The sequence below is a fragment of the Astatotilapia calliptera genome, chromosome 4 (assembly GCF_900246225.1).
Source record: "Astatotilapia calliptera chromosome 4, fAstCal1.2, whole genome shotgun sequence".
Taxonomy (NCBI): Eukaryota; Metazoa; Chordata; class Actinopteri; order Cichliformes; family Cichlidae; genus Astatotilapia; species Astatotilapia calliptera.
Genome location: NC_039305.1, coordinates 5,301,714 through 5,325,004, shown reverse-complemented (window position 1 = coordinate 5,325,004; position 23,291 = coordinate 5,301,714). Strand labels below are relative to the sequence as shown.

General features: G+C 41.1%; 1 protein-coding gene across 6 annotated transcripts in view; it reads left to right on the top strand.

The window, feature by feature from the left end:
* shank1 (SH3 and multiple ankyrin repeat domains 1) overlaps positions 1–23,291 on the top strand; it is a 104,748-nt gene that overhangs the window by 64,977 nt on the left and 16,480 nt on the right. For all 6 annotated transcript variants that reach the window (XM_026164160.1, XM_026164163.1, XM_026164162.1 and 3 more), the window contains exons 14-19: positions 3,047–3,160; positions 5,285–5,360; positions 18,251–18,333; positions 18,426–18,550; positions 19,106–19,241; positions 20,030–20,110. In XM_026164160.1, the coding sequence (XP_026019945.1) occupies positions 3,047–3,160; positions 5,285–5,360; positions 18,251–18,333; positions 18,426–18,550; positions 19,106–19,241; positions 20,030–20,110 (615 nt within the window). The remainder of the gene's footprint in view (positions 1–3,046; positions 3,161–5,284; positions 5,361–18,250; positions 18,334–18,425; positions 18,551–19,105; positions 19,242–20,029; positions 20,111–23,291) is intronic.

The following is a 23,291-nucleotide window of genomic DNA, read 5'->3' as shown; positions in this document are numbered from 1 at the left end:
TAAGGCTTTAACAAGATCAGAGGTGACAGCTTTTACATTAACATTATTTAGCTAACTGATGACGGATGGCAGATGATGCATCCATCAGAGTATTAGCGGAACCTAATATACTACTGCCTAATCAAGGTTTTATTGATATGTATAACATGCCAAACAAATGACTACAAATACATTCATCAAGGCACAGAACAACACAAGCAAGTTCAATATTTGTTCTTCTTTCAGCTTTTCAGCTTTTGTTATTTGCATCCAGCTTATGTTGCACAGCTTGCAGGATCCAAACAAAACAAAAAAAAAGTGGCTACAGTGGCTAAAAATGTGTGTCAGGCTACAGAGTTGGGATTACAGTATCAGCCCTTTGATATCCACTGTAGCTGGGAGTTGGTGAGCGTTCTCAACCAAACTACAGATGGATCTTGAGAAAACAGAGACTTTGAAATGGATGGAACTCCACAACCTTTGGAGAAAAATGAGACATTCACTACAGTCAGGAGGAGCCATCCTCTGGTGACAGTGAAGAAGCCTGAGTTGCTCAGACTAGAATACCTGGAGAACTTTCAGCTGTCGTCCATTAAGGACAATGAATGACTGTAGATAATTTTACTGCAGTCTAGGGCTGCCACGATTAGTCGACTAGTCACGATTATGTCGACTATTAAAATCGTCGACGACTAATTTAATAGTCGACGCATCGTTTGAAGCTTTGTAAGATCACAAAGGACGCAGGAATGAGTAGTAGGATTTAAGAGTGTAATAACGGACTGAAACAGAAGATGGCAGCACTGCATGTACAAGGATGCCAGCTGCCGTTAAACCCCGAAGAAGAAGAAGCTGTGTCCCAGAATTCATAGCGCAGCCCAGTGCAGTTGTCAACAATGGCGGCAGCTAGTTAGTTTTAACTTTACTCTTATTATTCTTTCTGGGTCACAAAATAAACGTTTAACATATTTTCAGGCGAGAATGTAGCTGTGTAAACCTCAAATATCTGCTCAGTTTATCAAGACACCACATATTTTCAAAAGCGCTCCGACGTTTTCGGAGACGTCTGTTACCCACTAGCTCGTTAGCTAGGCGGGGGCAAGGCTAACTAGAGCCGTGAGAACACCGGACTCCCGGCAAATCGTTTTCAAACCCACCGCTGTCTTTTGCTAGTCAGGTTAAACATATATATAAGTCACTTAGATAACTTAAAAATGTTATTGTTTGGCTTTCTTTAGTATTTTATTTGTTCCTGAGTAAATCGGTTTGGCTGAGATTAAAGTTATAGTTTTTGCACAGCTAAAACTGTCAAGCAGACAGCTGATTATCAGAAGTGTGAGACGCTGGAGAATATACTCCGGTGTCCTGTTATATTTTAGAAAGCAAGGAGTTTATTAAACTTCACCGAAACAATCTGCAAATTTCATTAAAAATTAATAAACTACCATCTTGTCTTTATTTTTAGTTAGCACAAACACTTCAAGCTGTAAGCTAATGATAGTTATATAAGAGCAGATGCTGCTGGTGCAATAAGCTGTACGCTGTACGTCCAATGGATGATGATCTGATTAGTCGACTAATCGCAAAAATAATCGGTGACTAGTCGACTATCAAAATAATCGTTTGTGGCAGCCCTACTGCAGTCCACCCAAACTTTAAACCGAGATCAAAGTGTTAGAGACATGCAAAAAATATCCATGTTGAAACAGCGGGGGCTACATTTATTTAAGTATTACTCTGAACCAGCGGTCCCCAACTTATTTTGCTACACGGACCAGCATAATGTCAGACAATATCTTCACGGATCGGCCTTTGATGTGTTGCGGATAAATACAACAAAAAAAAAAAAATGATATGGCTAACACAAAAACTGTGGTATTTTGTAAATATAATAATAAATGCGAATTCACTGTGTAATTGTGTAACTTCATTAGCAGCGCCCTCCTGACAATGTGCCAACAACATTGAGAGTAACATCCTCCCCTCAGCCCTTTAACGCTCCCTGGACGCTATGGTAACATGTAAATATTTCTTTCAAAATAAGACACACAACTACAAAGACCCAGGGAGTTAACGATAAAAACCCTGAAAACCATAAACCTCACACCCGAGCTTTAACTTGTGCGGCCCGGTACCAAACGACTCACGGATCAGCCCGGGGGTTGGGGACCACTGCTTTAAACTATTACATAAACCTAACCAAGTCAGTTTAATGATAATTAAGTTAATTTTAAACGATTGAATTGTTTAAATAAAACAAATGAAGTGTAAAAATCTGTCAGGTTTACGACTCAAACTGTGTCTGTGGTGTGACGGGTGATACGATTCACTCCCCCGGTAACCCTTCCATCCTCCAAATGTGGACTTTTTTGACCTTTAAAAGTCAAAAATAATAAGTTCATATACTTGAACATGCACAGACAGATTCATGAACAACACCAGATTCATGTCCAGAAACACAAATCGATAGATTTAAGGGCGTGACTGTTTCGTGAACTGCCGTGAAACCTTCAAGGACTGCCTGACAAAGAGCTCGATAGCGTGTTGCAGCAAAGACAAAATCTGCGGCTGGCGAATGCAATGCTCCGACTTTGCCCAGAGATGAGCTCATTTCCTCATCAAAGTATGGCTTTATAAATAACTGCTTATAAGTGTTTTTTTGCTTTGAGCCGTGAGTGTTTTATAAATGAGGGCCCTGCTGTAAAGGCAGCTTCTCTGTCTCGTGGGCCAAATCCAAATCCAGTCCACAGTGTCGTCAGATGAGTTTGTTAGATGGTCATGTCCTGACATGAGTGTAAGGTCTCTATATATGTTTGTATTTAATGTCTGCAGGTATGAATATGTGTGTGTTTGTGAGTGAGTCTAAGGTGTCGCCAGGTATGTATGTCTTGGTGAGTATGTAGGAGGTTTGCATGTCCACGTGTGTGTCCACATTTATTTTTTTTCCGTCTGTACTTGTTGTCTTTTTGTGTGCGTTCATTTCTCATCGATGTGTCTGTGTGTGTTTGTGTTGGTTGTGTCACCTTTTTTTTCTTAACATATTTCTCTTCCCTGTCCCCGTCTTTAGTACTGAGTGTTGGCGAGGGCGGTTACTGGGAGGGGACGGTCAGAGGTCGCACGGGATGGTTTCCCTCTGACTGTGTGGAGGAAGTGATGCTTCGAAGCCAAGACAACCGATCAGGTGAGGACGACCAGCTGTGGCGCACACTCACAAATGCACAGGAGGAAAAAAGTGCTGAGAAAACATTTCAGTTTTGCATTTACCCTCCCTGAGTATACAGCTTATTTGTATTTGAAACCTTTGTTTTGTGATCCGTTACTAGATCAAAAACTTATGGTGTTGAATTTTAAGGGTGGTTTGTAGAACATTTAGCATCATAAGCATGGGATTTTTCAATTTTAGGGCTATTTTTAGATTATTGGTAAATATGAATCATCACATGCATCATATGGTCTCCGTTTGTGTTTTCCATCCTGTTTTATTTGGAAGGTTAGTTCCTCAAGCAGTTTGCGTCTGCCTTTTCTTCTTTTTTGCAACAGCCTGTGCCTTATATTTTGTGTATTTAGTCTGTTTGTTCCCTTCTTGTCTGCATCACCTTTGTATGCTCGCTCCCTGCCATTGTTAAAATAACCACATTAACATTTAGCTCAAAGCACCACCATCCGCAGATTGACGGAGAGTCCGCTTACAATGCCTTAGTTCTTGTTTAACACTTTCTTCTTATACACCATATCCTATTTTAAGTGGTAAATAAAATGTTTTTTTTCTTTCACCTTATGCAAGACCAGCTCAATTTTTCACTTTGACTATAATCACCAATGTGATAGACATGCTTTTTTAGGGAAATATTCAATATAGTTAAAGAAGAACTAAGAGACCACAAAACGCAACAGCTAACACTATCAGCATGTAGTGGTAAGTATGATATGTAGTAGATATGGTTCCCATCTTCACCTTTGTTTATCATGCTTATGCTGTGCTGATTTATTTTAATGGTAATGACATTTAATTGTTATACAAGACACAATTAACAAGATCCACATTAACACCACAAAATAACAAAGGTGTATAAAACATGAGCAGAGAGAATGACATTACAGTAATCTTATCAAGAGGTGACCAGGAAGTGAAGCACAGAACATGTGGACTGGACAGTTAGCTATAGAAACATGTTTTAGCATGCTAACATTTATTGATTAACAATTCATACGACTGGATGCTCTAGTTAAACAGGTATGTGAGAAGTATGTCAAAAAATGACTTAAAAATTTGACTCTGACCTTGAAATGATGATCAGACAAACAACACACTGGTTAACAGGATTTATCAAAGTGTGAATAAAAAAATATTCCTTCAAGTAAAGAGGTCGGTCAAACTTTTTTACTTTCTTTCTTTTCTGTTTCTGCCTATATGAGCTCAACCAATTTGACAAGTCTTGTAGCAAAAGTGAAAGATTTTCCAAGTATTTGTTTTATCTTGAACCCAGCCTCCTGGTCAAAAGTCAGTATTAGTCCCTAACACAGATTTTTGTCACTGTTTTACTGTACAGAACTACAAATGACATTTCAGGACACTTGAATGAGTGTTTTTTTAGATGACAGGAAACAAATGACTACTTAAAAATTAAAGCAGACTTTTTTCCTGCCACACACTGTATGTATGATGTATTGGTATATGCCTATATTAGCGTGGTCAAAGTTTTAAGAGTTGAGTTTTCCGACTCTTGCCTTTGTATCTTACTATAGTGATCATAGTGTATATATGTATATATCTATCTGGTGTACAAATCTGTATGTAACCTATTTCTGTGGGCGTGTGGGCCCATCTCAAAACTCAAAGCATTTATTATAGGTCCCAGTTCTTTAGATTTTCGTATTCATCAGTCGCCTGCAAATGCGATGTTATGGTCTCGGTTTGTGTTTATTTCACGTCCTATTCAACAGTCACGGTTTTCACTAGTAAGGTTAAGGGTTAAATATAAGGTTAAGCCAATCAGAAGAGCTAAAATGGCTTGTTACAGACAGAAGTGAAATTTAAATGGAAATAAGCATAATAAGTTCCCGTTAATTTCTTTAACCTACTCATTAAATTCATTCATACAATTGCTTTTACACCAGTCAGTTAGTCAGCTAATTATTTCATGATTAATATGCATATTTATTTTAGCTTACAGGTGACTTGGGGACAAAAATCCAGAGAGATGGCTCCATATTATTACAGTATTAGCAGTTATGTAATGAAACTGCAAATGTATTTAATATAGGTCAAACTATTCTGATGTCTGTGTGATTTCATGTTTCACAGAGAGCCGCGGAGAGCGTGCCAAAAGACTGTTCCGCCATTACACTGTGGGATCCTACGACAGCTTTGACGCTCCCAGGTAAGAGCTGCCATGCATCTAGCTGTTACTGATACCTGAGCTGAGCAGCTGCCAGTTTCATCAAAAGACACAGTGGTGTGCACAGATTCATTAAGCAGCAGGGGCACAGACAAACGCCTCCTAGCCACTCACAGGACAAGAGGAAGGGTTCGTTTACGGTGAGGTCACATCACAGTGGTACCCCACCTAACAGAGGGGCATTTGAGTTGAACACAAAAGCACTTTGGGGCACTTGGATTGACAAAAGAGACGTTTAGATGCTCCAGCTGCTTGTTAAGTGTGACCAGAATGATGCAAGAAAGTGTCCCATTGTGGATAAATAAAGGTTTAAACATGACTACTGCTGTTTTCTACCACTGGCCTCTGAGCAGCTCAGCTCAGGAAATGAGGGGTTATGTACTTTGCTAAAGAGCATGATGTGTCTCGTCAGTCCTCCCAGGGGGCACTGAGAGCTGACAGCCTTTTCATTATGACGCTGCTGCTTCACTGTTTAGACATACTGCACATGTTGGCAGGGGATTTGTTTGTATCGTAACATACTGTATCCATCTACCCAGATGATTCATAAGTTCCAGTGATACTTTGATGATGTGATGTGTTGTGAGTGATTCATGCAGCAGGATGACGATGTGTGACGGTTCGCTGCCTCCAGTCTAGAAGCTGATCTGCCTGCTGCTGAAGTTATCCTCCAGGCAGAGGTGTACCAGTTGTGTTTTGACTAGCAGGTTTTGCTGAATTTAACCTGTGCTGAGAGGTAAATTTGTGTCATATCAGGATTTTAGAGTAAGCTTCGTCTTTTTGATGTCTGCTTTTTGCCTCCAAGCTGCAGAGCTGCTTTGCTAGGTTGCAGATTTCAGGGTGGGCTGAACTTGTTGGTGCTTTTAGTGCACTTCGGTGACTAATACATCTGAAATTTCTTTGTGTTGACCGGAGTTATGAAATCACCAGATGATCATTACTGCCCCCGATGACCACGCAAGCTGAAGTAATGCATATGTATTAATGTTCTGTGGGACCGGCCAGAAATAATCTCAGAACAACAGCTGAGATCTTTAACTTTTGACAGAAGATTATTGTACTTTTCTGCGTTAATAGAGCTAGTCATCCACCCACTGTGACTTAATCAGCATCCGCTTTTACTCAGTGTTCGTTCTTAAAGGGCACCTTCACAGATGCAACAACTCGCCTGAGTTGAGTTGAAACTGTGGATATTTCAGTCAGTTACCTCACCCTGCCCCGTGCATACTTGTAGACTGGATATCAGTAATCAGTAACTGGTTTGTGACCATTTTTTAATCCCCAAACTTTAGCCTTTTGCATGCTTCTAAGTTGCTTTTTGGACCCTGAAGTGATGATATTTAAACGAGGGAATGCCAGGAGGCTTGTTGAGCAGGCCCTAGTATATGGGTGCTAATCAGTGAGTAACTAAGTAACAGACTAATATAAAAAAAATGAATTTCACTTACCAAAACTGGAGATAAATATCTTTGATAAGCTGTGGCAAACAGTAAACCAATCCTAAAATAGAAGGTGGAAAGATCCAGTTTAGTGACTCATATTGGTGGAGGTTAGGTCTTTCTATTAGCTATAGCTTCCTTGTTCAGCACACTAACTTTAAGCCTAGCCCCCAGCCTTTAAGGTTTTTTGGATAAATACAACAAAATAAAACCAGTACCGGTACCAACAAAAGAAGATTTATTCATAACACACAGAAAAGACCCAGGGAAACCGAGTTAATGATAAAAACTATAAAAAATAACGATAAAAACCGATGAAAACCCTGAAAACCATAAATTTCACACCCGAGCCTCAACTCTCACAGCCCGGTACCAAACGACTCACGGACTGGTACTGGGGTTGGGGACTGCTGCTGTAAAGTTTAGCTTTTTAACAGGGGAGTCTATGGGGACTCCCTTTTGGAGCCGCCCTCAAGTGGCCATTAGAGGAAGTGCAGTTTTTTGCAAAGGGCGTGATTTTCTAGCCTTCGAGGCTCCCACTAGTGTAATATTCTGGTCTGTAAAAGCACAAGTCTGAAACCAACGTCTTCCCATTAACTCGTCATTCACTGTGTGTCACAGCATCACGGTGAATTGGTTTCAGGCAAACTCTTTTCAGTGTCCAGAACTCGTACTCAACAAAGACGTTTAAATAAAGCTATTATCAGTTAGATTATTCATTATTTATGTGAAGCCATGCCTCTTCTATCATTTTCACACTCATCATTATTCGTCTTGATTCCTCAACTTTAACCAAAAGGCCTACATTTGCTCTGACTGTGCTTCTCTCGCATACGCACGTTATCATTTATTATTAACTGGCTTTTCATCAACAGTGACATTTCATGGAAGCGACACACTCAGCAGTGCAAACTCAAACACATATGTTTGTACACACACACACACTCTATAGCACACACACATCATGGATAATTAAAGGCGCGTTGTAGCAGAGATGCTGGTTTGGCCAGGCAGGCAGGCATGGCTGACTCAGAGCCGCCCTCACATGGGCCCACTTTCACAGCCTTTATCACTACATGTAATATCGCACCTATTCCTCCTTATATCCCTCTATATTTGGCCGTGTCTCCTGACCATCTCTGCATCCCTCCTTCGCTTTCTATTTATCACTGCATTGCTAACCCCCCTGTACTTTTTAATTTTCTTTCTATCACCCTCTCCTCCCTGTGGTGTCTCCATCTGGAGGTCAGACAGTGAAGGGCACTCAAATGGGAGCGGAGAGTTATCGAGGGGGAAGAAGTGCTCGGACAAAGGAAGACAGGAATTTCGTGTTCACAAATAGGTGGCAAGAGACATGAACTGTGTTTTATGGAAGCAACAGGAGGTCTGAGGAGGAAAAAGTTTACCCTTTGGCTTACTTTAAGTTTCTTCATCCTGATTGGAATGACCAAAGCGAGACAGCATCTTGTTTATGACGCTGACATTTACTTTTTAGCCAACATCAGCTGGAATTTATTGACAGTTAACTGGCTGATTGGTCGAATAGTTTAATTTTTCTCTTCCAAAGAAATTTCACCGATAAATTCTTTATCTTTAAAAAATGGACATTTTGGCTCTTGTATAGCTCGGGCTGGCAATAAAAAGTCGAAGAAGTTGTGTGCTAGAGAAGTAATTTTGAATGGATGAGTTTCTATTTTTGCCCCACTCTGACCAAAAGAAACAAACAACAACTTGAATTATTTGTACTGACTTTGAAGTAAATTCTCTCTTTGTAAAGTTTTCAAAAGCTTTACTTTCTCTAATACAGGATTTGTTTTGCGGACTGGAATGTCTGAGGCTAGCTTTGCAAATTGGAATGATATTCCTTTTCAACATACTGGCTCATCTCTTAGACACATCTTTGTAACTCCATCTTTATGTCTGTCAATTCTCCTGTTGAAACCTGGATATTCTTCGTAGCCTGACTTGGACAGAATGAGATAAACTGTGCCACTGTAGCAAAACCTGCCATCCTAAACCCACCAGTAGTACCATATCACCCCATTAGAGCACTTCGCTCTCGCACTGCAGGCTTTTCAGGCCCCTCTTCTGTGGAACCAGCTTCCAGTTTGGATTCGGGAAACAGACACTATCTCTACTTTTAAGATTAGGCTTAAAACTTTCCTTTTTGCTAAAGCATGTAGTTAGGGCTGGACCAGGTGACCCTGAATCCTGCAATAGGTATAGGATGCTGGGGGATTCCCATGATGCATTGAGTTTTTCCTTTTCAGTCACCTTTCTCACTCATTATGTGTTAATAGACCTCTCTGCATTGAATCATACCTGTTATTAATCTCTGTCTCTCTTCTACAGCATGTCTTCTATCCTGTCTTCCTTCTCTCACCCCAACCGGTCGCAGCAGATGGCCGCCCCTCCCTGAGCCTGGTTCTTTCTTCCTGTTAAAAGGGAGTTTTTCCTTCCCACTGTCGCCAAAGTGCTTGCACATAGGGGGTCATATGATTGTTGGGTTTTTCTCTGTATGCATTATCATTGGGTCTCCCTTACAATATAAAGCGCCTTAAGGCGACTGTTGTTGTGATTTGGTGCTATATAAATAAAATTGAATTGAATTGAATTGAACCAGTCAAAGCATAAAGCTTTCCCTCAGTTTTAAGGTATGATAGTTATAGTAAAAAGATCAAGTTCAATTTAGTTTTATTTATAAAGTGCCAAATCACAAAAACAGTTGCTGTTTTATATTTTAAGGTAAAGACCCTACAATAACAATGAAAGGGCCCTCTATGAGCAAGCACTTGGTGACAGTGGGAAGAAAAAACTCACTTTTAACAGGAAACCTCCAGCAGAGCCAGGATCAGGAAGGGGCAGCTGTCTGTTGTGACCGGGTGGGGGTGACAGAAGGGAGACAAGACCGAGTAAGAAGACTGAGATCAAAAATAATAATAATGAGTAAAGGCAAAGTGGTGTTTAAACGCATTAATTTATGTGATCAAGATCAAAAAATCTCGGTGACGAATGAGAAATGTGTATATCTCCGATGCCACTCAACTTTTGATATATATATTCCTAAATTCCTCTAAATAATTCCACATGTATCTTTTGTTTTTTTTTTCTTTTTGGACCTTGGTATAACGATCTTCAATATCCAAATTTAGCACAGTCAAAACAAGAAATGTGTGAACATTTGATTGCTACCATCATCATCACAGCACACATATTTTCAGCAGCGTCATTGCTGCTCTGTAATGAGCTGCATCCAATTAATTAAAGAAGCGTGCACACAGGAAGAGACTAGCAGCAATGTCGCAACCAGATAGTGTGGCGTGGCAATGAAATTCAGCAACAGGCAAAATTTGAAAGAAAGAAGGAAAAAGTAAATTCTTTTAATTGTAATATTTTTTAAATACTACCATAAACTAGCTACATTAAATTTTTAATAATTACTTTGTTGTCGGTGTCTCCTGAAAACACCTGTGTAAATTTGTTCATTCGTTGTTGACTTTGGTGAATGTGTTTATGTTTTCTCAAAGTGATTAAAAGGTTTTTGCACATAATCATGTCAGGTATATGATTCGTTTGGGCACTTGTTTATTTGTCTGTTTTGCAGGATTGTTACGATATCTGGATTGTAATTAAAATTTGTATCAGAGGTCAGTTTAGATTCATTGATTTGTTTGATTAAATGTAAAAGTGGAAAAACTGAACATTTTACATATCATACTGAAATAAGAACAACTGGGAGACATCATGTTGATGTTCTCAATATAATCCAGATCCAGACGTCCATCTGGACCCAAACTCAGCCTCTCTCAGGCTGTACAGAAAGACAAGCAAGAAGAGTGAGTTGAGCTCACTCAGCCATCCCATTCTTTCAAAAGGATTTCCTTAACATGAGAAGACACTGCATATATCTGAATCTGCACATGAGCCCAAGTGCATATAGCAACTTGTGTATTGTTTTAAAGCATTTTTATTAACTCTGCTACTGTATTTAGGCTGCCTTTGCTACATGCTTAACTTTAAACTGGCTTTAAAATCTTTAAAAGCCCCTACACTTGGGCTCTCAGTGAAAGAGATGAAAGCTAAACTGGCAGATCATTAGCTCTCAGTGTCATTATCACAGATGCGCTGAGCAACTGCACACAATCTGTACATGAGACTCGTCTTTTGGGCCAACAGCGGGTCAAATAAGGACGAGCGGCGCACAGAGAACATCCCGTTAAACGCTCTTGTGGTGGTTTGTCATGTCTTGTTAAGAACATGCTTTGCTGTAGATAAACTGCACACACACATACACACACACACACAGGATAACAGAGGACAGACTGACAGGCTGAAAAACAAAAACACATGATCATGTGGACCTTCTGTCAACATTTGCTTCCTGCCCCACCTCTCCCCCTCTCTTCCTCTCTCTCTCTCTCCCTCATCACACATGCATGGACACACATATTATACACACAAATTCACAGTGGTATGGCCTGACATGCACGGAGAGTAACAAATGGGCAGGCATGCGAGAAAAGAGAGGATAAGAGCTGTGATCGTCCTTGGATGCAGGAGGGAGGCAAGAGGATGAGAGAGAAAGGGATTGAGCAAACGTAGATATATAGAGAGAGAGAGAGAGAGAGAGAAGGGAGAGAAGGAAGGAAGGAGGGAGGGAGGGAGGGTAAGACGGCATAACAACTACGACATACGTGGACGGAGCCTCTGACTAAGAGATGATGTGAGTGCCTATTTGGGAGAATCTGTACCTCTCCTCTCTCTTTCTCTCCCCCTCCTCCTCCTCCTCTTCCTCTTCCTTCTTCCGCCACTCATCCACCAGCTGTTTCTCTGTCCTCTCTCCGCTTCCTGTCTGCATCGATGCCCACCCACCCCCGTTTGCAAGACCCTCTCATTCATGCTTCGTTTACAGCAAATGTGAGGAGAGGAGAGGGGGGGGGGGGGGGGGGCGACGCATGTTTGAGTGTGTGCATGGTTTATGTGAGGTATGTGTGTGTGTGCATGTTAGAGGCAGCAAAGAATAGAAGAAGAAAAAAAACAGGGGGTGGGTGAGGTTAGTTAAGTGTGATTTATAGGCATGCGGGGTCAATAACAGCAGGAGGACAGCAGAAGAGGCTCCAGGACAAACTGTACAAACTCAGATTTATTTTTATTACACACACAAGCCAAGTGGATTCTTTACATTTTAAAAAAATTGTGTAATGTTAGATAATTTAATTTGCCTTATCTTTTCATATTGTGTCTAACAATGGTAATACCTTTTTCAGTAATGTGAGAGGCCTCTGTCATTCCCTCGATAGCAGACTTATCAGAGTCACATCCATTTTTATGAATGGGAAATCATGACAGTGATAAATAGGCAGAGTGAATACTATACATATAAACTATAGGAAGTGGAGGAGTGAGGGGAAGTGTGCGAAGGGGAAGAGTGTGTACGTGTTTTTGGGGGCTGTGTGTGAGTTAACTGCATGAATGCTGCCATGCCTGGACTGTATGTGTGTGTTTGTGTGTGCATGAAGCCCCCCCCGCGGAGAAACCCAATCACCTCTTTTTCTCGCTCTCTTCCTAAATGCCCTCAGTTCTCTCTTTCTCTCTCTCTCTCCCTTTCTCTTTTTAAGCCACCTTATTCTCCTTCCTCTCCCCCTCCTTCTCTTTTCTCTCCCTCTCTCTCTCTCTCTCGCTCTGTGTCGCAGTCACAGCGAACCATCTCCATCCCTCACTCTCTCTCCCATTCCTCCTCTCTCTCTGTCTTAAGTATGAAGGGGCTGGGAGTGCTCGGCCCTCTCCCTCTCCCTTTCCCTTCTTCCATTTCTCTCTCCTCCTCTTCCTCCTCCTCTCCTTCTCCTCCTCTCTCGCGGCTCGCGCTCTCTACTGTCTCGCTGGAAGACGAGAAGGAGAAGGAGCAGGAGAAGGAGGAGGAGGAGAGGGAGGGGAGGAAATGGCGATGGGGGCATGCGGCGAGGAGGATCTCTCCCTCTCCCTCTCCCTCTCTTCTTCCTGGCCATCGCTCGGCCCTGTGAATAGGAGCGTCTGGTTCATTTACAGGTACCTGCCATGGCTTTTTATACCCCCCCTACCCTCTGCTTCCTGCCTCTCTTTTCCCCCCTCTTCCTCCAGTTGCCGGGGGGGAGGAGATGGAGGGGCAGAGGGAGGGATGCATGCATGTGGACATCATGGATGGCAGGGCAGGATCGATTAGATAGACTGACAGATGTTACAAAGCATGCCTGCAGACAGATGTTTGTGATTCAGCGTGCCTGAGTGTGAGTGTGTGTGATGCATGTGTGTGAAGACGGACGAGTGCTGCTGCTGCACAGCCCGGTGTATGAGCAGTGCAGTCGTTCTGTGTTTCGCTGTATGAACATGTGTGTGTCATCTTCTTTCTCTCTGCTTTGAATCGCTCTCTGTTCTCTCAACTGTTCTCTTGCAATGCTGCACCGGGAGAAGTGACGCTTGCTGCTTTTACTGACGTGCAGATTGATAGCGTGTTTGTTTGCGTGCATGCATGCCAATGTCTGTGTGTTTGTATGTGTGTGCGCGCTCTGGATAGATGGATGGCATGTTTGCTGCTGTCCATCTAAGACAAAAAAAAAAAAAGGTAAATGGCAAGCAAATTACCCCCCGTCCCCCCATATTGGCTGGTTGATTGTATATGTTCTTGTGTCCTGTTTGCTGTGTGGCGTGTTTCTGTATGTTTACCAGAATGTACGTACATGTGTCCGTGTGTGAGAGAGATAAAAAAGGGGGGACTGCCGACAGAAAGGAAACAGCGCATGGTGAGGGAGTTTTAAGGATGCAGCATGCATTACAAGTTCCAGCTTCTCTCTGACACCTCTATGGAAGCCTGCTTGGCCAAACCTGTTTAATGCCTTGGCTTCCTACCTATGCAGCATGAGACACACTCTACACTGTGCTGCATTGTCCAGCTCAATCGCTTTCTGATGACAACACTGTGTCCTGGGTCAGTGGCTGGATCCTCTGAGCGATGCAGTGCACAGAGGTGTATCTGAGCGCCTGAACCTCTTCCTCCTCATTAAATGAGACGGCAGAAGCTCACAGTCTGAAACCTGTGTTGTGTTCAGGTGTCAACTTGAGAAGAAAACAATCTCCAAAAACTAAAAAAAAAAAAGAAAAGTGGAGATTTAATCAGGGATACGTTCAATTAAATCCGCTCACAGGTTTGACAAGCACACATAACTTGGAAATAATGTTAAGATTTTTCTGTAATTCTCTAACATGACCAGACTGCTAACAACAAGTGTTCATGGCTGGCTTCTGTCATTGGGACACTGAACCAAATTCCTTGTGTACAACTGATTGGTAATTATCTGAATAATAAAACTTGCTTGAGCAGTTTGTTGACCAGCATGGTGAAAGATTCCAAAGATGAGTAAAATTAGGCTGCATTTGCAGTAGCTTTTAAATGGGCAGGTTTTTTTTATTGATGTCCAAAGAAGTCACATGTCGATAAACTAAGTAAGTGACTTTTGATCGCACTCATCTTCCACTGACTAACTTTTAATTAAAAATGTAAATAATTTAAACTGTTTGGTTCTTAAACTTTTGATACAATATTCCACATTTCTCTGCATTTTTTATTTTTATTTATTTTATTTTTATTTTTTTATATTCCCAAATACTGATTGATTAATAGCTCTGGGTTTGGGCACTCATAATGCATCATTTGTTTTCAGAAATAAAAGCCTCAACTTTCAGAGCTTATTCATAGGGGTATATCATAGATGTAACACTTCTTGAAGGATCTTTTTCTGTAGTGTTACCTCTCTTCTAAAACTTGAACAAATCTATGAAAACTTTGTGATCAGTCATTTATTTTTTGGCCATTTGTAAAGATGCCATATTTAAGCTGCTTTAACGTCTGCAAGCCACTTTGCAACCCTCTCCACTGCTTCTCCTTATCATTGCTGTAATCACATCTGTTGTCATCAGTGCCTCCTCTCTTCTGTTCTCTGGTCTCACTGCAGCTGCTGCTTTTGAAGATTACAGCCATGCCACTTAATATAAAGGACTGCAGATGAAATAAAAACCACCTTTTGACTATAAACCTTTTCAGTAAAGAAATAAGTTACCTGCACATAAGTCAATGACTTGTTGCTTATGTTGTATGTCGAGACAGAGCAGGTTAACCCAGCGTCAGTCTGATGTCTGTGTGCATTTAACAGTTCTGACAGGTCATATTTTATAGAAAATGTGCTACGCTGTGCAATTCTATGGATGAATGCGATTTTTGCTACTGCTCATTCCTACCTTATTTTTTTGGTAATTATGCCTATTGCCGTATTGCGTGCAAAGTCATTAACTTGGTCCTTCATTTGAGATCTGTGCTGGGTAGCAGAAATGGACAGAAACGGATGAGAATAACAAAGAGACACAGCCTTGGCACAGATAGAGAGGCTCTCACAGCTTGTAGAGTACCATGCACTCAATGGACTGAGAGAAAAAGATCAAGAGGGGGAAACGTGATTAGAAAAAAAAGTTACTGTATGATTAGAAGTTTGGAGAACAAGGGCAAGAAGCCAATATTGAGAGCTTTATGGAAAGGCCGTCAGGATGGAAAAATGTAAAATAAGGAAAAAGCCAGTAAAGAGAAAAAGAGAGCGGGATGAACAGATGGAGTGGGTTGGGACTATTTTGGTGCACGGTGGGATTATCAGCAAGTGGTTACAGTATGTTACAGCTGAAACGTGTTTTATGTATATACCTCTCTGACTCACTTGGTGACTGAGCGGTTGCTTGTATGGCCTTTTCATTCATAACAACAAGCTTTGCATACCTCTGAGGTTGTGGTGGACCTTAGATTGTCTCATATGTCTGACCTCTGTGCTAACAGGACAACAAAAGCGTCTGGTTATGAAAATATAATGCACAAATATGTAGTATCTAAATTTGCTTGCCCTTCATGTTGTGAACCACTGTGTTCAGTGATGTAAGAAGTGATTATATTGTCTACATAAACCATTATAAAGAAAACAGCCAAGGTTTTAATAACCAGGAAGTAGGGCTGCCACAAACGATTATTTTGATAGTCGACTAGTCACCGATTATTTTTGCGATTAGTCGACTAATCAGATCATCATCCATTGGACGTACAGCGTACAGCTTATTGCACCAGCAGCATCTGGTCTTATATAACTATCATTAGCTTACAGCTTGAAGTGTTTGTGCTAACTAAAAATAAAGACAAGATGGTAGTTTATTAATTTTTAATGAAATTTGCAGATTATTTCGGTGAAGTTTAATAAACTCCTTGCTTTCTAAAATATAACAAGACACCGGAGTATATTCTCCAGCGTCTCACACTTCTGACAATCAGCTGTCTGCTTGACAGTTTTAGCTGTGCAAAAACTATAACTTTAATCTCAGCCAAACCGATTTACTCAGGAACAAATAAAATACTAAAGAAAGCCAAACAATAACATTTTTAAGTTATCTAAGTGACTTATATATATGTTTAACCTGACTAGCGAAAGATGGCGGTGGGTTTGAAAATGATTTGCCGGGAGTCCGGTGTTCTCACGGCTCTAGTTAGCCTTGCCCCCGCCTAGCTAACGAGCTAGTGGGTAACAGACGTCTCCGAAAACGTCGGAGCGCTTTTGAAAATATGCGGTGTCTTGATAAACTGAGCAGATATTTGAGGTTTACACAGCTACATTCAAGCCTGAAAATATGTTAAACGTTTATTTTGTGCCCCAGAAAGAATAATAAGAGTAAAGTTAAAACTAACTAGCTGCTGCCATTGTTGACAACTGCGCTATGAATTCTGGGACACAGATTCTTCTTCTTCGGGGTTTAACGGCAGCTGGCATCCTTGTACATGCAGTGCTGCCATCTTCTGTTTCAGTCCGTTATTACACTCTTAAATCCTACTACCGGTACTCATTCCTGCGTCCTTTGTGATCTTACAAAGCTTCAAACGATGCGTCGACTATTAAATTAGTCGTCGACGATTTTAATAGTCGACATAATCGTGACTAGTCGACTAATCGTGGCAGCCCTACCAGGAAGTATCAGAAGGAAAAAAAGTACTCGTCGAGAAAAATGTCCTCGGTGATTATATATTAAAATTTTGGAGTATTGTGTGTTCAGCACTGCTGGCTGATAAATCATCATATCTTTGTCATCACAAAGTAAATATAAAGACAAACACTGAAATGCAATGACTGAATAAAAGTCCTTTTATGTACTTGTGTAGTTACCTCATACCAGGAGGCTCTGGGTTCGAACCTGCTGGGATCTTTCTGGGTGGCCTTTCTCTTGTGTTGGGCACATTGGTGATTCTGAATTGCTCTTTGTTTTGTGTGTTTTTGTATGTTAGCCTATCCAGTGTAAGCTGGCCTTAGAGCTATTAGTTAGCTTAAGCATAACTTTGTTTTCTGTGTGTTGTCTTTGGACATACATGGTGTTGAGAGAGTTTCTGTAACCATAACTGTAAAGAGTAAGTTTAAAAGGAAATGCTGTTATACTTGAACTTCACTAAATGCACTTCTATCACACCTCAGGCTGCTTACACTCCATCTGTGCCACAGCACAGAACAGAAAATATACTATACTATATGAGCCGCACCTGTGAGCATGCAGTGCCTGTTCTCTGCTGTCAGTGACTAATAGTTTACCATTACATAGCTTGGCTCTGGTGTGGACCTACCCAAATTTCCCTGCGTCCAGTTCTAGCTGTTGCTGAGGCAACAAGCAGCGCCATAGAACTGTATATAGCATCTCTGACTGAGGTTCTGGTAAAAACTGGCTCCATGCTCGCTGTCAAAAAGCATACACGAAAGTGAAGCGCAAAAAGACACGATTCTAAGTCATCACTGTACTTGTACTGGCATAGATTGCAATTTAAAGGTGGTTAAAGTTTGGCTAAGATTAACTAGTTTTAGGCTGGAACTACAATATTCCAGGAATAAACCTTTACCTTTGATCCCTCTCTAATGTTTTCAGGAGCAACATATTTCAGAGTATATAAAATGCCAGTCACATTAGGCTTTATATTAGATCTGCTATAATTTTAAGCCCCTTTTATAGCTACCTTGGAAATATAATGAATGACAAACTCTGAAGTCTTGGAGGTGGACTTTTCTGGATGTTAGACTTTAAAAACATAAATAGGATGCTATGATATAATTTCATTTGAAAACAAATTCTCGAGCAGATATTAATAATATCAAAAAAATCTAAGCTGAAGTATAACCTCATACAGAGCACCTGTTTCACACCCATACACAGCTGATAGGAGTTTCAGGTGATGTAACCGCAGGGGGGAAGTTGGAATCGTGAAGACTGGACTGGAGTGGTATAGTTGAAAAAAGGTTGATGTGATGTGCTTTTCCAACCATCATCGTGAATGAGCAACGATGTACAGCACGTGTCTAACCATCATACTCTGTGTCTCCTCTGTCTCCTCTCTGGTAGTGACTATATAATCAAGGAGAAGACAGTGCTTCTGCAGAAAAAAGATAGCGAGGGTTTTGGCTTTGTCCTAAGAGGTGCAAAAGGTAAGACATGAGCACGCTCACAAAACCTTACTGAAAATACAGTATCTTACACGCAGTGCTAATGCAATCTCATATTGTCACACCATCTTCAGCTCAGACTCCTATCGAAGAGTTTACCCCCACCCCGGCCTTCCCTGCCCTGCAGTACTTGGAGTCAGTGGATGAGGGAGGTGTGGCCTGGAGAGCCGGTCTCAGGATGGGGGATTTCCTAATAGAGGTAGTGATTATCATTATTTATTATTTATTATAGTCATTATTTACCAGTGAATCTGATTTCCAAAGTCAGAAAACTTGATTAAAATGCTATATCTGCAACTGAATCACCATGAAAATCAGCAGATGAGGAGAAGCAATCTAGACAAGTGTGAGTGTGAATAAAAAGACATTACAGTAGACTACTTCTGCCCATTTCCTGGTTTGTATTTTTATTCTGTAGTTTGCTAAAGTAGCTCTATAGTTAAATAAAAAGGTCATTATTTGTCTTTTACTAAGCTTTGGTGCAGATCATCAGTTTTCCTCTTCCTTTAAGCCAACTTTCATTGACATCACACAGAATCAAGAGTAGCAAAAAACAAAAAGTTTGAAACAATTCCTTGTGAGCCAAAGCTAACAAAGAACAATTTTTATAAATAGTGATGTGTAGAAACTCTAAACTACAAGTGCTTAACGTTGTCAACCATCTGGTTCATTGACATGCTGTAAATGAAGGGGAAAGTTATAAAAATGAATTTTCTTAAAAGAAATAAATATCTACACCTGTGTTGTGCCCCAGGTCAACGGTCAGAATGTGGTGAAAGTTGGTCACCGGCAGGTCGTCAACATGATCCGGCAGGGTGGTAACAGCCTCATGGTCAAGGTTGTAATGGTAACCCGCAACCCTGACATGGAGGAGGGTTCAAGGAAGAAAAGTAAGAGTCTGCTTTCTTCTTCCTGGAGTGCCATCCTGTTCTCATTCCTAGGGTGTCAAATTTGACATTGACAAAATGTCACTATTTGACACTTACAGACGACTGCGCAAGATGTCCTTTGCTGTGGCACACAGGTCTATCATAATGCATAGACAACTCTCTCACTTCCAGCTCTCGCAGAGCCATGTTTAATCACTGTGTAGGCATCATTTGTCAATTTGCAGGGTTAATGTTTGAAGAAGTATATTTAAAGCAAAGGCACAGTCTAACAGAGCTAACCGAGAAGTTTTCTGTGCCTAAACCAACCAACAAGTGAAAGCTCCCAGATGGGAAACACGGTTCAACTACAAATGAGTTTTAGTTCATCTTTAGATTATTTTGGGGAAGTCAAAGTCCTAATTGTGGTTAAAATCTGACTAAATAACCAGCCCTACCAGACACCCCACAGATGGTTGAAAAACTGTGATGCAGCACAAACTGCCATCATCTGAATGGACAAAAACTGTGGTCTCACCTTTAAAAACACTCTCTAAAAGTGTTTGTATAATTTTCCTGTGCAGGCTTGAATCATATGCTGGCTCCCTAAATTGGCACTCAACCATCATAACCAGTGCCAAAGGACATCTTGTGGATATCTCAGTGATGCCAGCGGCATCTGACGGGACGGCAGTATATGGGATGAGAACACGTTGGTGTTGGCTGCTGTTGATGAATTCTGGTCCTAATTGAACCTTGTTCGTGAACAGCTTGACTGACCACTGCTTCCTTTTCTCTTCACTCTCCTCCAGTCCCCCAGCAGAGTAAAAGGCTGAGCACTCCAGCTATTGCCCTGCGGTCCAAATCAATGACGTCAGAATTGGAGGAGATGGGTAAGAAACTAGTTTAAACCACTGTTTTTTTTAAAGAGATGAATTGAAACAAGTAAGGGGAGCTAGGAAGATGTAGACAAAGAAGCGGGGTGCTGTACTGGGTAGAAACAGATTGAGGTGGTGTTGAATGATAGGACAGTGTGAAACCAGAGTTGGGGGTTGTTAAAGATGCTGTAAGTGTGAAGGAGAGTTGAGCAAGGGCTAAATTTAGATGGCAAGACAGTAGTGAGGAGAGAGCGCACTTATTCAGTGATAGAAACTAGCAGGAAAGAAGATTGGCTGCCGCCATGGATGACAGTCTCAATGCATTTCACTGTTCTTTCAGAGGTTCCACACTGTCACTTCCAGCACCCCCACTACAGGTAACCCCACCCAAAACGAGTGTCGCCATCTACCCTGTGATCCCTCTCTCACTGCCCGCTTCTCTTGCCTCTTACCCCTTGCACCCCTTACTGCTCCCTGGCCCCGCCCACTTAACCCCAGCACCCACAGAGTAGCCTACCAGCCCCTCTGCTCGCACTCATGCTGACACTCAGCAAGCATTTGTCGCCAAGGTAACACTGAAACTGCAAAGGTATCACCTGAACAGAGTTTGCGGGTGCTACATGCATCAGAGCGAGGTGTCTGGTCTTAATACATCTGTGAGAAAGTTGCAAAATAGCCACTCCATTTTTTAATTAATTTATTTTTTTGTTGAAAATCTCTGTTATTGATTTGGAAGAAAATCACACCAAGGATAAAATTATTGAGATGAGTAATTTTTGAAAAAAAAAAATTGAAAGAAAGAAAAAAAAAACTTTGTTCCAGGTCTGTTGCTATGGTGACTGCATTATGTGTGGCTATGCCATCTCTATTTGAGGCAAAATAGTGGGAGGAGAGTTGCTGATCAGAACGCTGGCCAGTATTTTACTGCTGATTGGGTTATATCTTCCAAGCACTTAAAACGCTCTGGTTCTGAGCATGCCCAGTTAACGGCTAATAATATATGAGAGCTGATGACATGAGAATAAGTAGAATGATCAGCTAGGCTTTGTTAGGTAGTCTCAGATCTGTTTTTATAAACTCTTGAGCTCCTTGCATTGTTGACCCATATGTGCTATCCAGAGCTATACACACTCTTCTACATGATGTCGCTGCATATACACTCTCCAGGGGCCAGTGTCAAAAAAATATCTGGGCTTGTTTTAGTGGTTTTACCTAACATGCAAAAGATCCCTGGTTTCATCCTGGCAGGAGATGCCCCCTCTGGGGCGTCCAGTTTAATCATTTTCAAGTAGCTTGTTCTTCTTATTATTCTAGTCTTGTCCAAATCAGGATCAGACTTGATGAACCTGAGTGTAGAGATTAGGCTTTTGCTTAATTCCGCCCCCATCTCCTCCCCTCACCTGCCCTGTTTTTGTGGTGTGATCTCACCTGACCACCCAAAGCATGAGCACCCAGTCTGACACACAAGTGCAGGTTTCCTAAACCCCTTAACCCACTTTCCTACTGTCCCAATGCTCACTATAGACTCCTCAATCTTACCAGTAACACTGTATGTATGATCTGATCCTTACAGTTTCACTCCAAGCAACAAAAGTGTTAATGCACACACAATAATAGTCATATTAATATTGTTGCTTTTAGTACTGTTCACCTAGCAAGTGAAGGATTCCCTTCCTGATGCAACTCCAAATCCATTTGGGGTTGCATCAGGAAGTGGATTCTGTATAAAAATATGCTGAGCTACCAAATGTGGCGACCCCTTATGAATGAGGGAGGAGCCAAACTAAGCTTAAGAAACATACAAGCATATGCTGCATAATTTGTAACCACTCTATTGTATATCTTTTTCACAATTCCTAACAAGGTATCTGCATCGATATTATCTATTTATGTGTTAATTTAAAACAAGAAAAATCTGTCAAGCCTTATATACTGTTATCATATGATCATACCGGGTTTTTGGCCTGAAAACTTCGTGCCCAGCCAGGGCAGAAGAAAGTCTTTCCACTTTGGAGTGGTTTTTTAAATGTCTCTGGGCAACTATTCTGAAACTCCTGTACTAATTAAGTGAGAATGTATCCATAACTATAACACCATTGGCCACTGGGACATAAAAACTGCATGAAATTTGATGAAAAAAAGAAGTTTAGATTCAGGCTTGAAAACTTTGCCCCAGAATATTATACTTCTGTAGAAAAGTTGCACGATATTATGACTTCACCAACAGCAGAGCACTCAAGTTATAGATATAGTAAGCCAAGAACAATGTCAAAAAGTGCATTTACGACATCTTTGCTTTGATAACAAGGAGCTTTACCTTATGCGAGGCAACTAAATCTGCCGTGAACCTCTGCTGTCTGCATGTGTCAGTATAACAAAATGAATATCATAGTTGAGTCCCAGTTCGACTATTTTATTGGCTTATTCTAAGGGCAGAGGTGGGACAACCGCCATCTTTGGGGTTACTGTAGTCTCCCATGGGTGCTGTTCACTATACTCCATGGCGATGCTTAGCATGTAAATCTAATCTCTCTTTATCTAAAGTCTGACTCAATATAAAGTGCATTCGTCCTTTAATAACCAAAGTTGAGATCTGGTTTCTTCATTTGCACTTGAATCTGGTTGCTTGTGCCTCCTCTACTAAATCAAGGTGAGAGGAGCACAATATGTGATGAAGCCATGTCAGCCGCTGCCATATGCTTACTATAATGCATTAGAATTCATTTAGCTGTGATGCTTATTAAACTATCTCACCCCTGTCATTGGTGCAGTGTCCCGGTTCAGCTAGAAGTCATGCTGCAAGATAACAAGGGCATTAAAACCAGAGTGATCCTGCGGTGCACTTTATTCAACAAATTGTTGTTTTCTTGACAGTAATTACATTCAAGCTTTGTTTAAATATGTTTGGACACTTGTTTCAATAAAAATATGGCTTATTTTGAAAAGATGTGTGCAGTGTAGATTTTGTGAGAGATGAAACAAACACAAGCACAGAAACCCTTCATAGCTGGTTTAACCATTGTGCATTAGATTTAATTGCTGTTTAATCAAGCTCAATAAACCACACATTATGAAATATAACTGCTCGAGTATGAGTAGCGCAGATGAGCACCCCCCCCCCCCCCCCCCACACACACACACACACACGCATACACATACACAAACTCACTCAAACCAGCGAATGCTAAGGGTCACC